The sequence below is a fragment of the Patiria miniata genome, unplaced genomic scaffold (assembly GCF_015706575.1).
Source record: "Patiria miniata isolate m_02_andy unplaced genomic scaffold, ASM1570657v1 HiC_scaffold_2, whole genome shotgun sequence".
NCBI classification, from domain to species: Eukaryota; Metazoa; Echinodermata; class Asteroidea; order Valvatida; family Asterinidae; genus Patiria; species Patiria miniata.
The window spans coordinates 4554236-4572590 of NW_024037058.1; the positions used below are offsets into that span (position 1 = coordinate 4554236).

The 18355-nt window shown below is 38.6% G+C and overlaps 1 protein-coding gene across 1 annotated transcript in view; it reads right to left on the reverse strand.

The window, feature by feature from the left end:
* LOC119727046 overlaps positions 1 to 16916 on the reverse strand; it is a 36818-nt gene extending 19902 nt beyond the window's left edge. Inside the window, exons 1-2 of the mRNA XM_038198939.1 lie at positions 16765 to 16916; positions 13290 to 14991 (exon numbers count right to left, since the gene is read on the reverse strand). Coding sequence (XP_038054867.1) covers positions 13290 to 14594 — 1305 coding nt within the window. The 5' untranslated portion in view covers positions 14595 to 14991; positions 16765 to 16916. The remainder of the gene's footprint in view (positions 1 to 13289; positions 14992 to 16764) is intronic.
* Between the last annotated feature and the right edge of the window lie 1439 nt (positions 16917 to 18355).

The following is an 18355-nucleotide window of genomic DNA, read 5'->3' on the forward strand; positions in this document are numbered from 1 at the left end:
TTACAACAACCATCTAAAAATGGTCCCTTTAAATTGTGTCATATAGGATGTGCAGTTTTTTTACACAGCTGTTGAGGATATTGTTTGAACGGTAAGACGTGATGTATGGCAAAAGATGATAATAAATTCATAATAGTGAGTATAAAACTTCTTTTTTTTCCAGTTATTTCAGCTGTGGAATTTAACCGGGATCCTGGTGGGATACTTTGGGATCCCGGTGGGATACTTTGGGATCCCGGTGGGATACTGACTGGGATCCCGACCTATCCCATCGGGATCCCGACCCATCCCATCGGGATCCCGACAAAATATCCCGGTGGTATAGGTCGGGATCCCGGGCAGTATCCCACCGGGATTCCCGACCTATCCCATCAGGATCCCGACCCATCCCATCGGGATCCCGACAAAATATCCCGGTGGTATAGGTCGGGATCCCGAGCAGCATCCCACTGGGATTCCCGGCCTATCCCATCGGGATCCCGACCCATCCCATCGGGATCCCGACAAAATATCCCGGTGGTATAGGTCGGGATCCCGGGCAGTATCCCACCGGGATTCCCGACCTATCCCATCGGGATCCCGACCCATCCCATCGGGATCCCGATCAGTATCCCGACGGGATAGGTCAGGATCCCGACAAAATATCCCGGTGGTAAGGTCGGGATCCCAGGCAGTATCCCACCGGGATTCCCGACCTATCCCACCGGGATATTGGTCGGGATCCCGACCAAATTTTTTAAGGGGATGTCTCAAAACCGCCAAACTCACTGGTTTGACTGGAATCCTGCTGCTGCACAATTTTAACGTGTTTTTAGATGGGGTTATGATCGAGAATAAGCTTTATGTGGCCTCTCTGGACTCCCATATATTTGCACTAAGTTTAGTCGGGCACCATTTGCAGTCATCAGCCGACATTTGAAGCAAAAAAGTCAGGTAAAAAAAAAAAAAAGCCGCGTCGCCGCACCACTTTTTGGACAAGCTCCATACCAGAAACCGGAGACTTAATTTTTTTGGCCTTAGGATCAAAAACTTTTTTAAAATTAAAAACAGGACAAAAGTAGGACTTTAGATTCAGAGGCCAAAATCAGGATCAAAATTAGAATTTTTGCGGGCTTTCAGTAGTAGTTTTCCTTGACACTCGCGTCTACCCATGTCCACAGTGTCAGAAGCCTCATTTTGGCACATAGTACTCACAACACTTGTGCTCCATCCTTAACTACATTGTAAGCTCTGCGCCAAAGAGCAGGAGTAAATGTGGTTTACGTTTTATGTGATTTACATTTTATGACAGTGTGTTTAATATTTAATTTTTCATTGTTGTGGGACAAAAAGTAGGAGAAAGTGGGAATTTCAAGAAAAAAGTAGGAAAAGTAGGGGGCCCTACTCTGAGCAAGGTAAAAATAAAACTAGGGAAAAGTAGGAAAAGTAGGAATACTTGCCCTGTGTACTGTTTATGGAATACACATGTACATGTGCAATGTATTTTGAACGAGTCATTGAGAAGTTTTACAACTACACAATAGGCGTATGCACAAAAATGCACTTTAAAAATGTTACAATGTCAAAATGTTACATCCCACACAACCCAATCATATAAAAGCTTTTACATTTTATAGGGTTGGGTTGTTAAAAAAAAAACACTTTCTCTCATCTTAGTAACTACTCTCAGTAATAATACTAATGCTCCGAGTTCATGAATAATACGGCACTAAATGCACGCATAAATATACACCATACGTGCAAAACAATTCTGTATAGGCCAATGTTCACAGATTTGGAGATCAACATTCATCATTTTGATTTTAAACACAAACATTCATTACTTTATTCTACACAGTCACAAACAAGTCAGGTGTGTTTACAAACACAAATGCCCCGCAACCGTGACAGGTCCCATGACATAACACCACTCTTTTAACATCAACTTACATGTACCTTGGTCACATGGAACATTCATTGACAGCATTAGTGTCTTCTGTAGGTTTTATATGAATTAATCCCTAATCCCTATAATCTCAGAATAAATACAAGATTTCTATTGTTTTAGCCACTGTGAACTTGACCCTTGACCTTTTGGCCCCAAATTCAATAGGCTTCTTAGGATTACCAAGAACAATCCACAAACCAAATTTGAAGTTCATATGTTAAGTATTTCTCAAGTTATTGCGCTGACAAGATTTCTATTGTTTTAGCCACTGTGAACTTGACCTTTGGCCTTTTGGCCCCAAATGCAAAAGGCTTCTTAGGATTGCCAAAAACAATCCACAAACCAAATTTGAAGTTCACATGTAAAGTATTTCTCAAGTTATCGCGCTGACAAGATTTCTATTGTTTTAGCCACTGTGAACTTGACCTTTGGCCTTTTGGCCCCAAATGCTAAAGGCTTCTTAGGATTGCCAAAAACAATCCACAAACCAAATTTGAAGTTCACATGTAAAGTATTTCTCAAGTTATCGCGCTGACAAGATTTCTATTGTTTTAGCCACTGTGAACTTGACCTTTGGCCTTTTGGCCCCCAATGCGAAAGGCTTCTTAGGATTACTAAGAACAATCCACAAACCAAATTTGAAGTTCATATGTTAAGTATTTCTCAAGTTATCGCGCTGACAAGATTTCTATTGTTTTAGCCACTGTGAACTTGACCTTTGGCCTTTTGGCCCCAAATGCGAAAGGCTTCTTAGGATTACTAAGAACAATCCACAAACCAAATTTGAGGTTCATATGTTAAGTATTTCTCAAGTTATCGCGCTGACAAGATTTCTATTGTTTTAGCCACTGTGAACTTGACCTTTGGCCTTTTGGCCCCAAATGCGAAAGGCTTCTTAAGATTACCAAGAACTATCCACAAACCAAATTTGAAGTTAATATGTTAAGTATTTCTCAAGTTATCGCGCTGACAAGATTTGTCCGGACACACACACCCACACACACACCCACCCACCCACCCACCCACCCACCAGGGCAAGGCGGAAACAGTATGCCCCTTCGGCTTCGCCGCGGGGCATAAAAAACTGTAGATTTTGTGCAGTCTTGTTTTGTTCCAGGCCTTGGTTCAGGTCACAATGTTATCCTTTTGTGAAATGGAGCACAACATGCTACGGTAGCTTGCCTTGCCATGCACCGGGATGGTAAATAAGACAGGAAATTACAGTATGAATCATCCAAGCAACACAAAGTCCCGACAGAATTAGGACCCTGCTAAATTTATCCTACTTGGGTGTACATGTACAAATGTACATTACGTGTACACACATTTCATTACAAAGTGTACGGGTATGAGCACTGAACAAGTGAAATGATAAACAGACTGAGCACTGAACTTACAGCATTTCAGTCTTTTTTCCATGTTATAAAATAGCTTTCTTCAGTCTTCACATACATGTACATGTACATGTGCACTGTACAAATCTTCATTACATTTGTATGCTCTTAAAACACTAATAATCTACATGTATATAATTATGTCTTTGTGAAGTTTCCTGCTTTTGTAACAAGTGGGAAAAAAAACGTTTTCACTGCGGGCACGACAAGTCCCGCCCCCTTTTTTAAATGGATGCCATGCCCCTAAAAGGGTAAATTTGCGATGGCACCACATCTTAAACATTTTCTCGCATGAATATAAACATCTGTGCCAAGTTTCACGCTTTTATGCAAAAGTGCACAATTTTTTCACATATCCGCTGGACTATAACGTATGTAAACACAATTTACATACTGTACAAATGTACATGTATACATGTATGGGTGGGCGTGTTCATCTATTCAAACCGTGGACGAAAAATTCCAGAGAACAAAAGAGAACAATATCGTCCACGATTCCCAGCATATGTCCGCGATTGGGGTCGTGTACATGTACAAAACCTATGGGAGTCTTCCTAAAAAGTTACAGTACAAACAAAAGAGGGATAATAGGACGTCCACGATCGACAGTGTGAACGCGCTTGTGTGTACATGCACCAAATGGCAAGATACATTGTGTCACGTATACTCTATACTCTTTCAATTCCAGTTTCATTCCATACGCAATTTCAATGCAAATACACTATGTGAAATTTGTAAGGGAAAATAACTCATGATGTGCAACCAACACTGTTAAAAAAAAGTGTACCATGTGAAGATGAAAAAAACTTTAGGCATTTAGTGCATGGAGGTGAATGTTTATTATTATGTGGTTAAGTTGCTATAAAGTGAAACATCAACATGATCAAGGGTTCTTCCAATGTTTCTATAACTTTGTAACCCTGCAAATAACAACTTTATATTGGACTTTCGTTTTTCATTTAATTTATTACGGGTTGAAATGGCCCTTGCAGATCCAAAGGAGCTAATAAAACTGTCAATGAAAATTTATCTCCAGCACAGACCAGGGATAATGTATTTAGTTACATCTACTACATGTATGCGTACAAGTACCAGTAACTTAGCCATTTTCTTTTGTCACTTTTTATTTTTCAGGTTAGAAATTTGTGAGCATAAAATGTGTTTCACCACTGCAAAACTTAAACAAAAACAAGCGTAAATTGAACATTGCCAAACAAAGGTTATCCAATTCAGTGGCAAAACGTGTACAAAACATTATTTTTCTAGAAGAGTTTGAAATTTTTGGACGGAAAACATCCAGGACAAAAAAATTTACATGTCCTGTACATAAATTTGCAATTTGGTTGCACTGAAATAAAAGTATGTACATGTACCGTACAGCTCTACAACATTATTGCAATGTTGCATATCCCGTTTAATTAAATTTGCCAACAATGCCCATCCAATTCAACAGTACAAAGATTCCTAATGTAACCCAACCCAACCCATCCAAATAGACTATTCAATCCTCAAATGATCCTGTGATTTGCTGAAATATTGATGTGGAATTTGATATGGCTTGCACGGTTCCAGTACCCTGGAGATTTCATTTCATATTGTAATTTGTACAGTACTATATAACCATGATACATGTTACTGGTGAAGGATCAGTTCCATACTGTATGTACTGCGTTGAATAAGTCAAGCATTTAATTTATTAGTGTGAATTGAAGCCTTCGTAAATGGGACTACATGTATATGTATGTCAGGACAGCACGATACTATTAGAAGTACTGTACATTGTACAAAAATGTTCTTACTCTCTGAAAACTTGCCAGTCGTTTTGAAAGTCAAAGAATTAACAATTTTATTTGTACAAAGGTATTTTGAAAAGGAACCCTCTTCATCTGCCAACATGTACAAACTACAATGTATGCTGCGTGCATTTTAAGTTGACATGGTAGTAAGGCAAAAAAAAAAAAATTCGGTCTCTGGTCAGACCAAAGTTCCGGAATTGACGCGGGGACGCGGCTTTTTTTTTAAATTATTTTTTTCTTCTTTTTTTTTCTTCAAGCTTGGATTGTACAGACAAGGTGGGGTACTATTTTGCTATTTGGTGTCCTCATAAACATTGGTGTCCTCCATAATTTGCCTTGGTGCTCTCGATCATTTGCCTTGGTGCAATTTCCCATTTCTTGGTGCTCTTTGGTAAAAAAAATTGAGGAGATGCGGCAATAGAGGGCGCTGTTGGAGCTACCACGGAACATTTTGGAGAAAAAAAAATCGACGCGCGCGCTGACCACAGACCGACTTATTTTTTTTTTGGCCTAACAAGTACATTTTGGAGATCTCCAAATGAACGCTTACTGATACCTTTTAAACATTGTAACTGCACAAAAAATGTAAAAAACTACTGCATGGACACAGCATCCAGCACATTGTGATCAAGGGCTTTTGAAAGTGAGCAGTTCAAACAAAACGCTGGCCCAAATCACCTCAGAGTGCTTAGCCTTTGACAGCAGGTAAACAAATCCCTATCAAACACCTGCACACTGTGATGTACTCTCAGCCCTTTGTTAAGATGAGTATGGCTGTTTCACCTTGTGGCAATTTATTCTACAGTAGCTGACAGCACTGTAAACTTTGACAAATCAGAAGGGCGCAATAAAAGGACGCAATAAAAGTGTAATGCAAGTAACCATGGAATTGTTCACGTGTATACACAAAATACATTGAATGGTCCACTTTATACATATACATATGTACATGTATGCGAAATCCGAATATAATAATAATAATAATGGAGTCTTATATAGCGCACGTACATATCTACCAACAATTAAGTACTCAAGGCGCTGGAAATTATTAAAGAAAGGTAAATAAAGTTTATGAGAAATATGAGACCCATTATGTAGCACCTTATAAGGGTTTACAAGGTGCTGCGGCGCACATTGCAGCCACTGCCAGAAACACCGGGGCAAACCCCTTCTCTTAGCGATAAGTGTTACTGGGTTCTTTAACATGCATTTCACAACACACGGGACCTACGGCTTTACGTCCCATCCGAAGGACGAAGCAATAATGGTAAAGTGCCTTGCTCAAGAGCACAAGCACCATGTTCCCACGGTCAGGATTCGAACCCATGCACCACGGCACATGAGTCGAACACCGTAACCATTGGACCACAGCGCCCCACGCAAAACATTCAGTGCCCCACAGAATTGCAGATGAATATGTGATCATCCACTGAATATTCGAATAGCATTTTCAGACATTCAAAAAATGTGAGCTATCTCGAATGTAAGAGGACAAACAAGGTCTGTGAAGTAAATTTATTTGTATAAAATTTGAGTGGTTTTATAGCCAAAACTTGCATAAAATTTGTTGATAATATGTATGTATGTATCTACATGTAGATATCTATGTTTGAATGTTCGAATATTTGAATTTTGATCAGGGCTGTTCATTTTCTAAACATTTTGTATTCGATTACTCGAAACTACGTTTGACAGAATATTCAGATATTCAAAACTACCAGCTGCAACTGCATGCTGCGTTGGTACAAAGTTGCACAAACAGTTTGCCAGTTAAAATTGGCGTGCGGCGATCGATGTGGGGCACTGAATGTTTTGCAGTACTTGGGCATTTACGACTGTAAAAGGGCTTTAACCTCCTAAAAGGATGTGAACAATGAACCGCCGTCAACAGTTACCATCTGGGCAATTCCACACCAAAGTGGACATGACACCAAAAAATTCAAATACATTTGACTTAAAAAAATTCGGCATCAAATGAAAGCTAAAAGTCTATATTTTCAAGATTTGAAGTCGGAATTTTATTTTTTATACATTTCGGTACCAAAAACTAGGATTATGTAATAATCCTGTTTTAATCCTAAAAATGTGATTAATAGTGATATGAAAGTATTCTACCAATAGACACACAAAAATATGTACTAATGCCATCAGTTTCTGTCATGAGAAAGTATTGGTCTTGAAAAACCGACTAAAACTTGGTTTTAACATTTTGCGTAATTTGTTTCGCTTCAGTGACTTCTAATGTTTCAGCCTTTGAAAATGTCCTTCCGTTACCGAAAAAATACATATTTTAAATTTATTTTTAAAACTTGCAGTATGAATGCATTGAATGTTATTGTGCAAAGCAAGTTTAGGTAGGCCTTCAATATGACATTATAACTGACACTGCTGTACTTCTCGTTTTTTAATTACAATTAATTAAATCACGTCCTTCCGTTACCAAATTGGTAACGGAAGGACGGTAACGGAAGGACAAATCGTATTTTTATCAAATGTTACGACATTTGCGCTCATGTTTGAAAAATGAAAATCACTGCAAATACATGCATGTATAATGAGCATTAAAAGGACATTCATGTGACCCACCTTCACAAAAGCGGGATAAGCAGGGCAAGGTGTTTATTACAAAGGAAGGCACAAGCATGTACAACATGTACAATGTACATGTACATATATGCCGATGTACCAGTACTTGTACATGTATGGAGTTGTTGCAGAAAATCAAATCATAAAGTTGCTGCCATCGGCATTCATGGACAATAGAGAAAGATACGAATTCTGTGAAGCCATTCCAGAAGCAAATTAAGTCAAAAATGAGATGGCAGATAGTACCGGTACTTTGGGGTACTTTCATTCAATTTACATGTGTAAGACATGTGAGGTGCAGTCTTTGACAAATTATGCCCAAGTTAACAACTTCAGTTTGGATGTTTATAAATTAATTGTTACTACTCTAAATCATTGTAATTTGATTTCAAACATTGATTTTAGAGTTCAATAAAAAGCAACACCTAACTGAAGCCATCAGTTCTACCGGTAGATGTTTTTACCTTAAATGTACATGTAGGCTGGTCGTCCCCCCCCCCCCACCCTTTAGGTAAACCTTTGAACCTACCGGTATTATTATTAAAAGTTGTTGGTGAACATGTAACCAATATACTCAAGTGTTCAAATACTGTGTATTTAAACTTTTAAGGATTGAGGTGATGGGTTTTGAAGTCTATTTCTGTAGTAGTCCTGTGTTCGTGAATTATGTGTTTTGGGTTGTTTTCGTTTTTCTTTTGTTATCATTAATTAGCAGGCTTCTATCTTTATCTCAATAGTTTCTTGGGTATAATTATTTATGCCAGGTCTGCATATTGTTGATTTCACATTCAGTTACACATTTAAGCAATTTGTTTCACTTGTATAATTAGTGTAAATTCACATTTTGTTCATGCTATAATTGAGTAAACCTTTTGTCCTTCCGTTACCGTCCTTCCGTTACCAAATTATAATCTGCTTAAAACGTTGTAATTATATAACCGAAACACTTAAAGTCAAATGAAAGGTGGTATAGTATAGATAAAGCTTCAGGGATTCCATTTCCTACCTTTAAAATATAATTGCCCCATAAAATTCACAGAGTTTTTGCAAAACGCGAATAAGTTGGAAAACCCTTGTCCGTTTTACCGTCCTTCCGTTACCGACCTCATTAATATTCATAAATCATAAACGGGAGGCATTCATGCCCCCCAAAAGTGTGGAAAATGAAAGTAGCATTATAGCAATACAAATGTGACATTTGTTTGCAGTAACTATGAACAGTGTTTGTGATACACACATTTGAAATTTTGTTTAATGAGTGAAAACGTCCTTCCGTTACCGTGGAATTGCCCATCTCCAAAAAAGTGGCAACTGACAATAAAGCACTCCAACTTTACAGTGAAATAACATCACAGTTGTGTGTACCGGGTATCTGCATAGATTTTTGAACGGATATTCAAAAGCTCAATTCGAATATTTGATTGATAGAATATTTGAGTATTCAATATATTTGGGACAGCCCTACTTTTGATCAAATCCAAGTTCCACTAAATATTAAATTATTAAGGGATCATGCATTGATTGATCACCTGCAAGTCTCAATGAATGAAAAATATCAGATGACTGCTGACAGCAGTCACTTCCTATTGCTCATTTAAGTGAAATCATCCATCTCTGATTTCATTTGTGCCCTCATCATCTGTTGACATCCCTCTTGATCAATTGGCCTCTTGAGGCAAAGCTGTCTCTTCCAACTTGTATCAATAGTGTGTGGTGCATTCACTCTGCCCAGGGAACCCGTGACCATAGTGTGAGTGTCATGTAAATCTGGTTATTTATTTGACATGCTTGTTTTAAGAAAATTACCATTATTAACGAGTGATGAAATCATTTCTGGACATCTCTGCAGAAAGTCTTTTGGGTCATTCTAATAGGGGTCCTTTTGGGTTTTTTCTGTCCCTGTTTCATCTGACATCGATGATTTTATAATTCTGATGCACACCTTTAGAACCCTAACTCCCCAGCCTAATTTACTAGGAACCATACCCATTCTGGCAAATTCCAACACCCACAACTGTTAGACTTAGTTTCTGGAGGTATGCCAACCCCAGTGTAAAAGACCATCAGTTTAGAAGGAACTGTACCTATCCCAACAGATTTAAACAAAACCTGCTGTTGAACTTTGATGGATTGAGTTCGGTTAGGGTTAATGCACTCGTCCTCCAAGAGTTAATATTATACCGGTAGCACACTATCTACCTGAAAAAATCAAAGAATTATTTAAGTCTTTCTTAATGATACTTGAATGGGAAATTACAAAGCACAAGAACCAAGATAACAGGGACAGGATATGCATGTCACACTTTAGACCTCAAATTTATAAAATAACCCATTTGTAAAACGTCCACAATCGATGCATTCATTATTTAATTTGTAAACACAGCTTTTACACATTTACATGTAACTGCCCTGTTTTTCGGGTGATTAAATGATGAGGTTAATGAGAGTGATTGAATTGCTAAACTTCCCCAATGGGTGGTGTATCTGGCTGATCAAAATATTAAAAATTAACTCATCAAACTTACAGTGTTCTTTGATGTCAAACAATTTGAAGAATGGTCTCATATACCGGTACCTTAAGTTTTTAAAAATTATTTCTGGTATTATCACTTGATGTACATTCAACAAGTTAAGAATTTGCGAGTTAGGCCAAGTAAAAAAAAAAACCAGTTGATCGTCACAGCCCGCATCCTTTTTTGAAGGGCTCCGCACCCTTTTTTGAAGCCGCATCCTTTTTTTTTTTAATTTAATTTTTTTTTCTCACCTCAAAAAGCTACCTTTTTCTTGTATTTCACTTTAATAAAATACATACACTGTACATGTAGAACACGTTTAACATGAATATTTTGACTCTAAATACTTACTGTTAGGATAGCTAGTTAAAGGCTGTCGTCATTTTTAACCGAAGTTGGCGGCCATTTTTAATTTAAATACTTGGTGGCCATCTTGGAAAACAATTTTAAATAAAAAATAAAAAGGCCCTCATCCTCCTCTTTTTGAAAAAAAAACAACGGACGATCAACTGGTTTTGTTTTTACTTGGCCTTACTCAGTTTTAATTTACATTGTATGTTTCACATACCGGTACCTGTAAACATGCACATTAAAATGCACTAAAAATGAATACCATCTTTGCTACTGTTTGTAATTTGCATACATGTACATCACAACGTCAACATGTAGGCTACATTTAAATTCTGAAGATTACGACCTAAATGTATTACGTTTTTTTCAATGTCATTGTACTCCGATGCATATTCAAACATATCCAGGGTCCTAAACCCTGCTTTTTGCACACGTTCACACAGCTATTTATATAAATTAATCAACAAGTAAAGGCTGCCAGCAGATTGGCAAATAATTGCACCATTACCTTCAAATTACACTGTTAATTACACTCTAATTGGGCTTTCAGAAGACAAAAAGTACAAGACAATAAGAGAGTGTTGTGCAAACCTATGTCAACTAGTGAATGTGTGTGCACTTGTATGTGTACATATTGTCATGATTGTGTAGTGTAATTGATTATGAAGCTAATCAACATGATAAACAGATTGTGAAATGAGATGACAAGCACAAATTTCCCCTTCAGATTTTCAGGTTTCCCATGAGAACCCTTAAGTTTTATGTAAAATAATCTTAACAGAGTTTGAAGTCTAGAGATTCATAGGTTTTCTTTATTGTTTTTAAAACAGGCAAACTTCCACAAAACGGTCCCGTGCAAACTGATGTGAATAAACATCATTTTACTATTGGCTGTCGAACCATCCTTAATTTCCTTAATTCATTCAATATTCATCCCGACGTCCAACATTTTGCCGCTTTGGAGAGCCACTCAGACAGGGCCCACGCAAAATCTCACACAATGTGCACCTGTTGTCAAAATGTCAGGTGCAAATCAATGACAACAAAGAAATACATGTGGAAACTTTAAAAGAAAAATCAAACCAGGGAGACTGAGTGTAAATGTCATTGACCCAAAGAATAATTTCATTCATTTGAATACAACTCTATAATTTCTCATTTATACAGACTTGCAAGTTCAATGTACAATGCAGGCCTACTTAGTTAAATTGCAAAATGCAGTCTCTTGGAACACAAACATCGGTTACAATTTGTTTTTAAAGGGAATGTACGGTACATCACTGGCTTTTGCTGTAATTTCTAGAAACGAACTATTTTGGGGCTTAGTATAATAGATCAAATATTGTTACACTGACTTGCTTAAAGTTTTGCGCTCGAAAATGCTGGAATAAACCAAGAAAAAACAAAAACGTTCAAGTAGTCTGGTTCCCTGACTCCACTAAAGATGAAATGGATCGAAAATGCCGGAAAATTGTAAGGTAAAGGAACCAGTCTAGCTGGCCTGCACCCGTTCATGAACATGGAACCCTAACAAACAACATTTGGACTGCAAAAAAAAACAATGGTAAATATGGAGGAGTAGTTGAAAAATAGTTCGGTTTTTCCAACGGTGGTCGACCGACCACCGTTGGAAATGTACACAAAAGTACCATTTTTTTCTTGAAAATGACTTCACACCAGGTGCCATAATTTTACAGGATGCTTTAGACTGTCATTTACCAACATCCTAGTAAGGTATTTCGTAACAACTTTGTAATTTTATTTTTCGATGTTTGCAAATGTTGTATTTTCCCTTTAACATGCATGAAAACTGTGTAATTGAGTAGATCATCCCAATCTACAGGTAAAAGTGTACAGGTCTGTAATGGAAGACCATCCAAAATACATGCAACTGACGAAATGCACTGTATACATTTGTACATTGTACTTGTACACGTAGACATGTATGTACACGTATGTATTATCTTTATAATAACACTGTTCTGTTTAATATTTAAGTCTGGTACAGTGGTATCTGCACAATGCGGGCGCATAAAAATTTCAAGGACTTAAAATACATCACGTGTGCATTTTTCAAAGCTTTATTATCTGAATTTTTATGAGTTTTGACTATTGCACTTCAATACTACCGTAATTTAAATGTACAATGAACACTCAATACATGTATATGTGCATATACCGATATGCAAATTACAGTATGCTTTTTCTGCAGTACTTACATGCTTACAGGTACTGGTACTACATGTACAGTGTACAGGTATGTACTGGCCAATGCATTTACTGGATATTAAGTTTTACTGTCTTTACAAGATGTTCATATAGCTCAGATACAGGTACATGCATGGTACTCAATTTACATTTCAAGCTCTTTGCCACAGTGTCAAAATGTGTATTACAATGCGACATTCCCTAGGACACTAGTACTGCTGGCGTAAATTCCCTATAAGTTGTTGGATTTTAAGCCTTCAGTGTATTATATGGCCATAGTAGTTGTGTAGTACTCTGCAGTACGTACAATGTATGTTAAAAACACACACATGCACTTAAGAATATGATTTTTTCCAGTTCATATTCTTATGAATACATACATGTATACATGTATGTACAAATGTACATTTCATTTGCCAGGTTTACCACTATTGTTACCACATGAAAATGAGTCAAAAAAAAACAAAACAAAAGCAAATCAAAACAAAACAAATGGTAAAATGTAATTTCCTACCTGAGAATTTTGTGGCTTGTTCAGTCCATCTGAAGAATTCCCGTCTTCCAGTTCCACCCTTGGTGCTCCATGTTGCAGTGAATCCTCCACCTTCTGAATATTCATATCCTCATTTACAATTGGTCCATCCTCTTGAATGGCATCAGTTTCTCCTTCCAATGATTTGGTTTGATGAATACATGCATCCTCCTTAGTTTCCAATTGCTGATTTTCATTTGTCAAAGTTAATTCCCCAGGTTGCTGTGCAACACCTTCAATCTCATCCTCAGAGAAATTTTCTCCGAGTTCATCATCTTGATTCATTTCTCCCCGATTCTCAATCTCATAATTCACAGCAGGGTATTCAGATTGTAATTTTTCTTTAACTTCAGCAGCTCTTTCGTGAGGGTTCTCATCATCAAGAGATGGCAAAAGAATTCCTTTGGGATCCTCAGATGTGTTATCCACCGACTTTCTCCCCAGCTTTGGTGATGTGTTATCCACCACCACAGCTGTTTTTATATTCTCAGCCTTCGGCGAGGCATGGATGGTTGGGATCCTTGGCGATACACCCGGCTGCCTCTTCTTGACCAAGTAGGTGTTAGTCCTTTTCAGACTAGTACCTGAGGATGATGGTGGGCTTTCCAAGTGTTCTTGCCCGGAATCAGTGGTTTTCTGAGCTTCTGGAGTGGAACCGCTACCCTTCTTGAGTTCTGGCTTAGAGTTGATTCGGGAAAGGCCTCGCGGAGCTGCGACAGGGGCTGCTCTTGCTTTGGCATTGCCACCGCTACCTGAACTACCCACAGGGAGTGTTTTTGTTAGTCTGGAATCAGGCATACTACCGACAGATCTCCTGGCGGTGCTAGCCTTTGGTTGGCTATCTGGAGGCGTTCCAACTTTGGCAGAGTCTTTGCTTCCCAAGGCGGAACCCTCAAAACCCAGACTTTTTGAGAGGGAGTTCTTTGAGTTACTTCTGATTAGAGGTTTTGACAAGGCACGATTGGTTGGCACAGATTTAGCATCGCCGGCACCCCATATTGGCTTGGACTTCTTGGTATCCAGCTCCGATTTTAATCGCTCGATCTTCCGTCGCAGAGTTGCCTCGGTGTCTTTGGTGACTGTAGCAGACCGTGCGGATTTTGCCGCTTGGCCAGGGACGGCCGCCCGATTCGAGTTTCGAGTCACACTAGCAGCTCGGCCTGTGGATGACGCAGTTTGCCTTGGTGTGGATGCGGAAGAACGAGGTGTGGTGGACGGAGTTCTGTTACGGCCGCCTGGCGTCCCAACTGGGGGCTTCCCCAACACAGTGCCATCATTGGAAGACATGATTGAATATCAACAAGTTGTTTTGTCTGTCATAACAGCATCCATGAATACAAAAGTGCAGTACAGATACTACATGTATATGGTGAAAATCTGCAGAGAGCAAAGTTCAACATCTGTGTTGTTTTTCTTTCAACAGCTTCAAGGTAACAATACTGAACCAAAATGAATACCAGTGCTTATTGATGATTCTTAGTGTACGATAGTTCTACGTAGAAAAATGCGTATCAGGTTTTATTTTTATGAATTTGAAGAGCACTTGTTTGAATAATGAATACAGACAGTATGGTCAAAATGGAGTACTCGTACAAAGTCGTAGTCATATTTCGTTATTGCTGAATACTGTAGTTAGAATGCATGTCACATGACCGTTTGCTGGGTGGTTCCCATATGGCTGAATCTGAAAAAAAAATAGAAACAGATGGCAAATTAATCACAATTATTCCATGAATCAGAACCCTTTGAAAATTGCACATCTGCATTAGAAACATGTAACTGCAATTTGTAAACACGTGTGTACACAGGAAAATTAATTTTGACCCACTCACTGGCTTCTGTTACATGTATTCAGTTAAAATCACTGATGCCCAAAAAAGCTGATTGAAGCTGTTTTGTTCATTATTAACGTCACTTCATTATACATGTACATAGAATGCAGGATTTTTTTAATCAAAATTTAACACCACGCGATATCCCATTGCATATCTGTACTTATTTCAATTTGGTTATAATCAAGGCCAAAGAAATGTTACTGGGTTACGTACATTTGTACAATCCTGAATAAAATTAATACAAAAGAAACTAGTAAACACGAAGTTGTTCTTGTGAACTTTGATGGATTAAAAAGCAGTTTTCAAATTTCACCAACTCCATTTCTCTGTAGTCAGGTGGTGTGAATAACTTTGGTGAATTTCAGGACAACCCTGCATTCATTTTGATTAACTTAGTATGATGTAAACATATGGTGCCAAGTTCCCAAAAAAATGCATTAATATGCCCATACTTATGTACATGTAACTGTATATTAACAACATTGAAAACAGTCACGATCATTTATTCAGCTTTCAGGTAGGTTTGTCTATCTGCATTATTAATATCAAACACCTGCTGGTAAAGTGACAGCTACTGTACATGTATTTGATTCAGTGCACAGTGTGTCAATTTCAGCATTATTATAATTACAGTACAGTAACCAATTCCTTCATACTCCACTAGTTTTGAAAATTTGAGGACTCTTTCGTGAAGCTTTTAAATTATTTATTTTTGGGGGGGAGGGGGGGGGGATTGGCGAACCACATGTTACTTTGGTCGTTGTAATAACCACCTTTAATTTCCAGTGATTATGTCATGGCGAGCCCCTTTCTTTTTGTGGGAAATTCGGAGATAAAATGACAATAAAGAGGACAAAACGCTACAACACAAAACAAAGTTGGCGATCACCGCGATGAACCGTGAAAGTGAATACTAAGCTGAATTGCATGGGTCGTTAATCGATTTTATGTGACGTATTATGTGATGGGTCAAAGGATTTAAGGCTAGTGCGTGTTCGTGCCGTCGCAAAATTTACTAAAATTCTCTTGAATGAACTGTTTCTTCGAAAAATGATTCGGGGTGGTTCTGCCTGAAAAATTAATTTTCTCGCGTGCTTTGTTTTTGTTCCCGCGAAGCAGTTTTTGATTGATTCGCAACTGATTAAGCTAAACCGATACGGAACTAGGAAAAGTAGCATCAGTACTGTTGACGTCGGTAAGTCAAAATTTAAAGAGTTTTAAATTGGGAAAAAAATTTTTTTATAATAATAATATAACTTAAACAATAATATCTACTCAAGTCAACATACACTTAATGTCACTTGAATTCGTGGATCAGTTTGAGCCGAATTAATAATAGGCTCTTTATTTTAAATTATACACTACAATTTCATCCAACATCTAATGTTTTTCCACGCCACTCTTACAAAACCGCAAAAACTTAAAACGACGTTTCCACCATGCTATGCCTGCACGAAAGATCATCATGATCACTCCACCAACATTCACCATGCATGTTTACAAGCGAAGCCGAAGTCACACGCGAATTCCCACACAACGACAACGTGTACACAGTGTATTCCATCATGTCGTCTGTTTATGACTGAACCAAACGCCAAATTTCTTCACAATTTTTAACTTACCAAATCATAGACAGCTCACCCCTACAGCTTCACAGCATTTACGGCTACCAGACATTTCATGCAACGCGAGTTAGAAAGCTGAAATTCCTTAACAGAATCCAAAGTCGACCAGTCAGTCACAACAAATTTTGCCACCATTCGGTGCTTGGTGACGTCACGTAACCTTTGACCCACTGGTAAAAGCCAGCTATCGTAATTTGCATATATCTTCTACGCTAAACGCGAGTGCAACAGGTGGAAAAAAGGAAGACTTTTTAGAAAAACGTCGTCTCCGAAACATTTTACTGTACTTTCGGATTCTTCTTTACCCCTGAGAAATCAGGGACAGGGGGAATTCAGGCGTTAAAAATTATCCACCGGTGTAAACGAATTCTTCACGGTGTATTTAGGTTCATTTCGGTCAGCAGTGGGCGGGGCGGGAGTTCGGGTGATTCAACGTTGAAAAAGAAAACGCCCATTTCGCAATTAATGATTTGTTTCAATGCGTTAATTCCAAAGTGCTATCCGTATAATTTATTTGAATAAGAGCTGTAGAATTTTCAGGAAAGTTCATGTCAGAATGTCAAATAGCCTTTAAAGTTGGTCATTTTGTTGCCATGCTGGCAAATCAACTTTAACGGCCCCCTGCTAATTTTGGTAGAAACCTTTTGGAACCTAAAGACTAAAGTACACTCTAACTTCTTGCGCACCCCCCCCCCCCCCTGGACACATACAGGTGTGTATTTGCCTGCAATCGGGGACCCCCTATTGTCCCTCTTTTGTTTGTACTTTAACGTTTTAGAAAGACCTCCCATGTTTTGTACACGATTGCCAAATTGGAGACCTTCCGGCATTGCTATAGGGGACCAATAATTGCCCTCTATTGTTCAACGTCCCCTATTGAAGGCAGAAACAAACTTGCACACAAGTACACATCCACATTTGTATCTCAAAAAACAGCGATTTCACGAAGATCGATTACACGTTTATGTGGAGCTCTTGGGCTGGATAAGGGCCTTAATCGAGCGGTTGGGCCAGGAGGTGGGGACTCTGTCACCCTGGCGGGCTGGGATGGGTGGGGTCAGGAACGCAGGTTCAAGGGAGGGTCCAGTTAAATGAATGAAGGGACGACCTGACAGCACTTTCTCCGTTCAATGGTTTATTCACTGAAACATGTGCTAGCCAAACTGCATTTAGTTCCATTCTACCGCGCGTGCAAAACCAGATTTAAAGGCTTACAGTTCTGTAAATGAAATCCAGACATAACTTAAACTGAACTTAATATAGGCCTAGTCTCCTGAGTCGGGTGTAGATGATTCAATTATAGTTGCACAACTCAGGACGAAACCACAAATACACACGTCAACCCCGGCCTCTGGCTGACCAGCACTTGCACACACTCACGCAAGTGTGTATTTGCCTGCAATCGGTGACCATTGTCCCTCTTATGCCTGCAATCGGTGACCATTGTCCCTCTTATGTTAAACATAAGAGGGACAATGGTCACCGATTGCAGGCAAATACACACTTGCGTGAGTGTGTGCAAGTGCTGGTCAGCCAGAGGCCGGGGTTGACGTGTGTATTTTTGTACTCTTACTTTTTAGGAAGACCT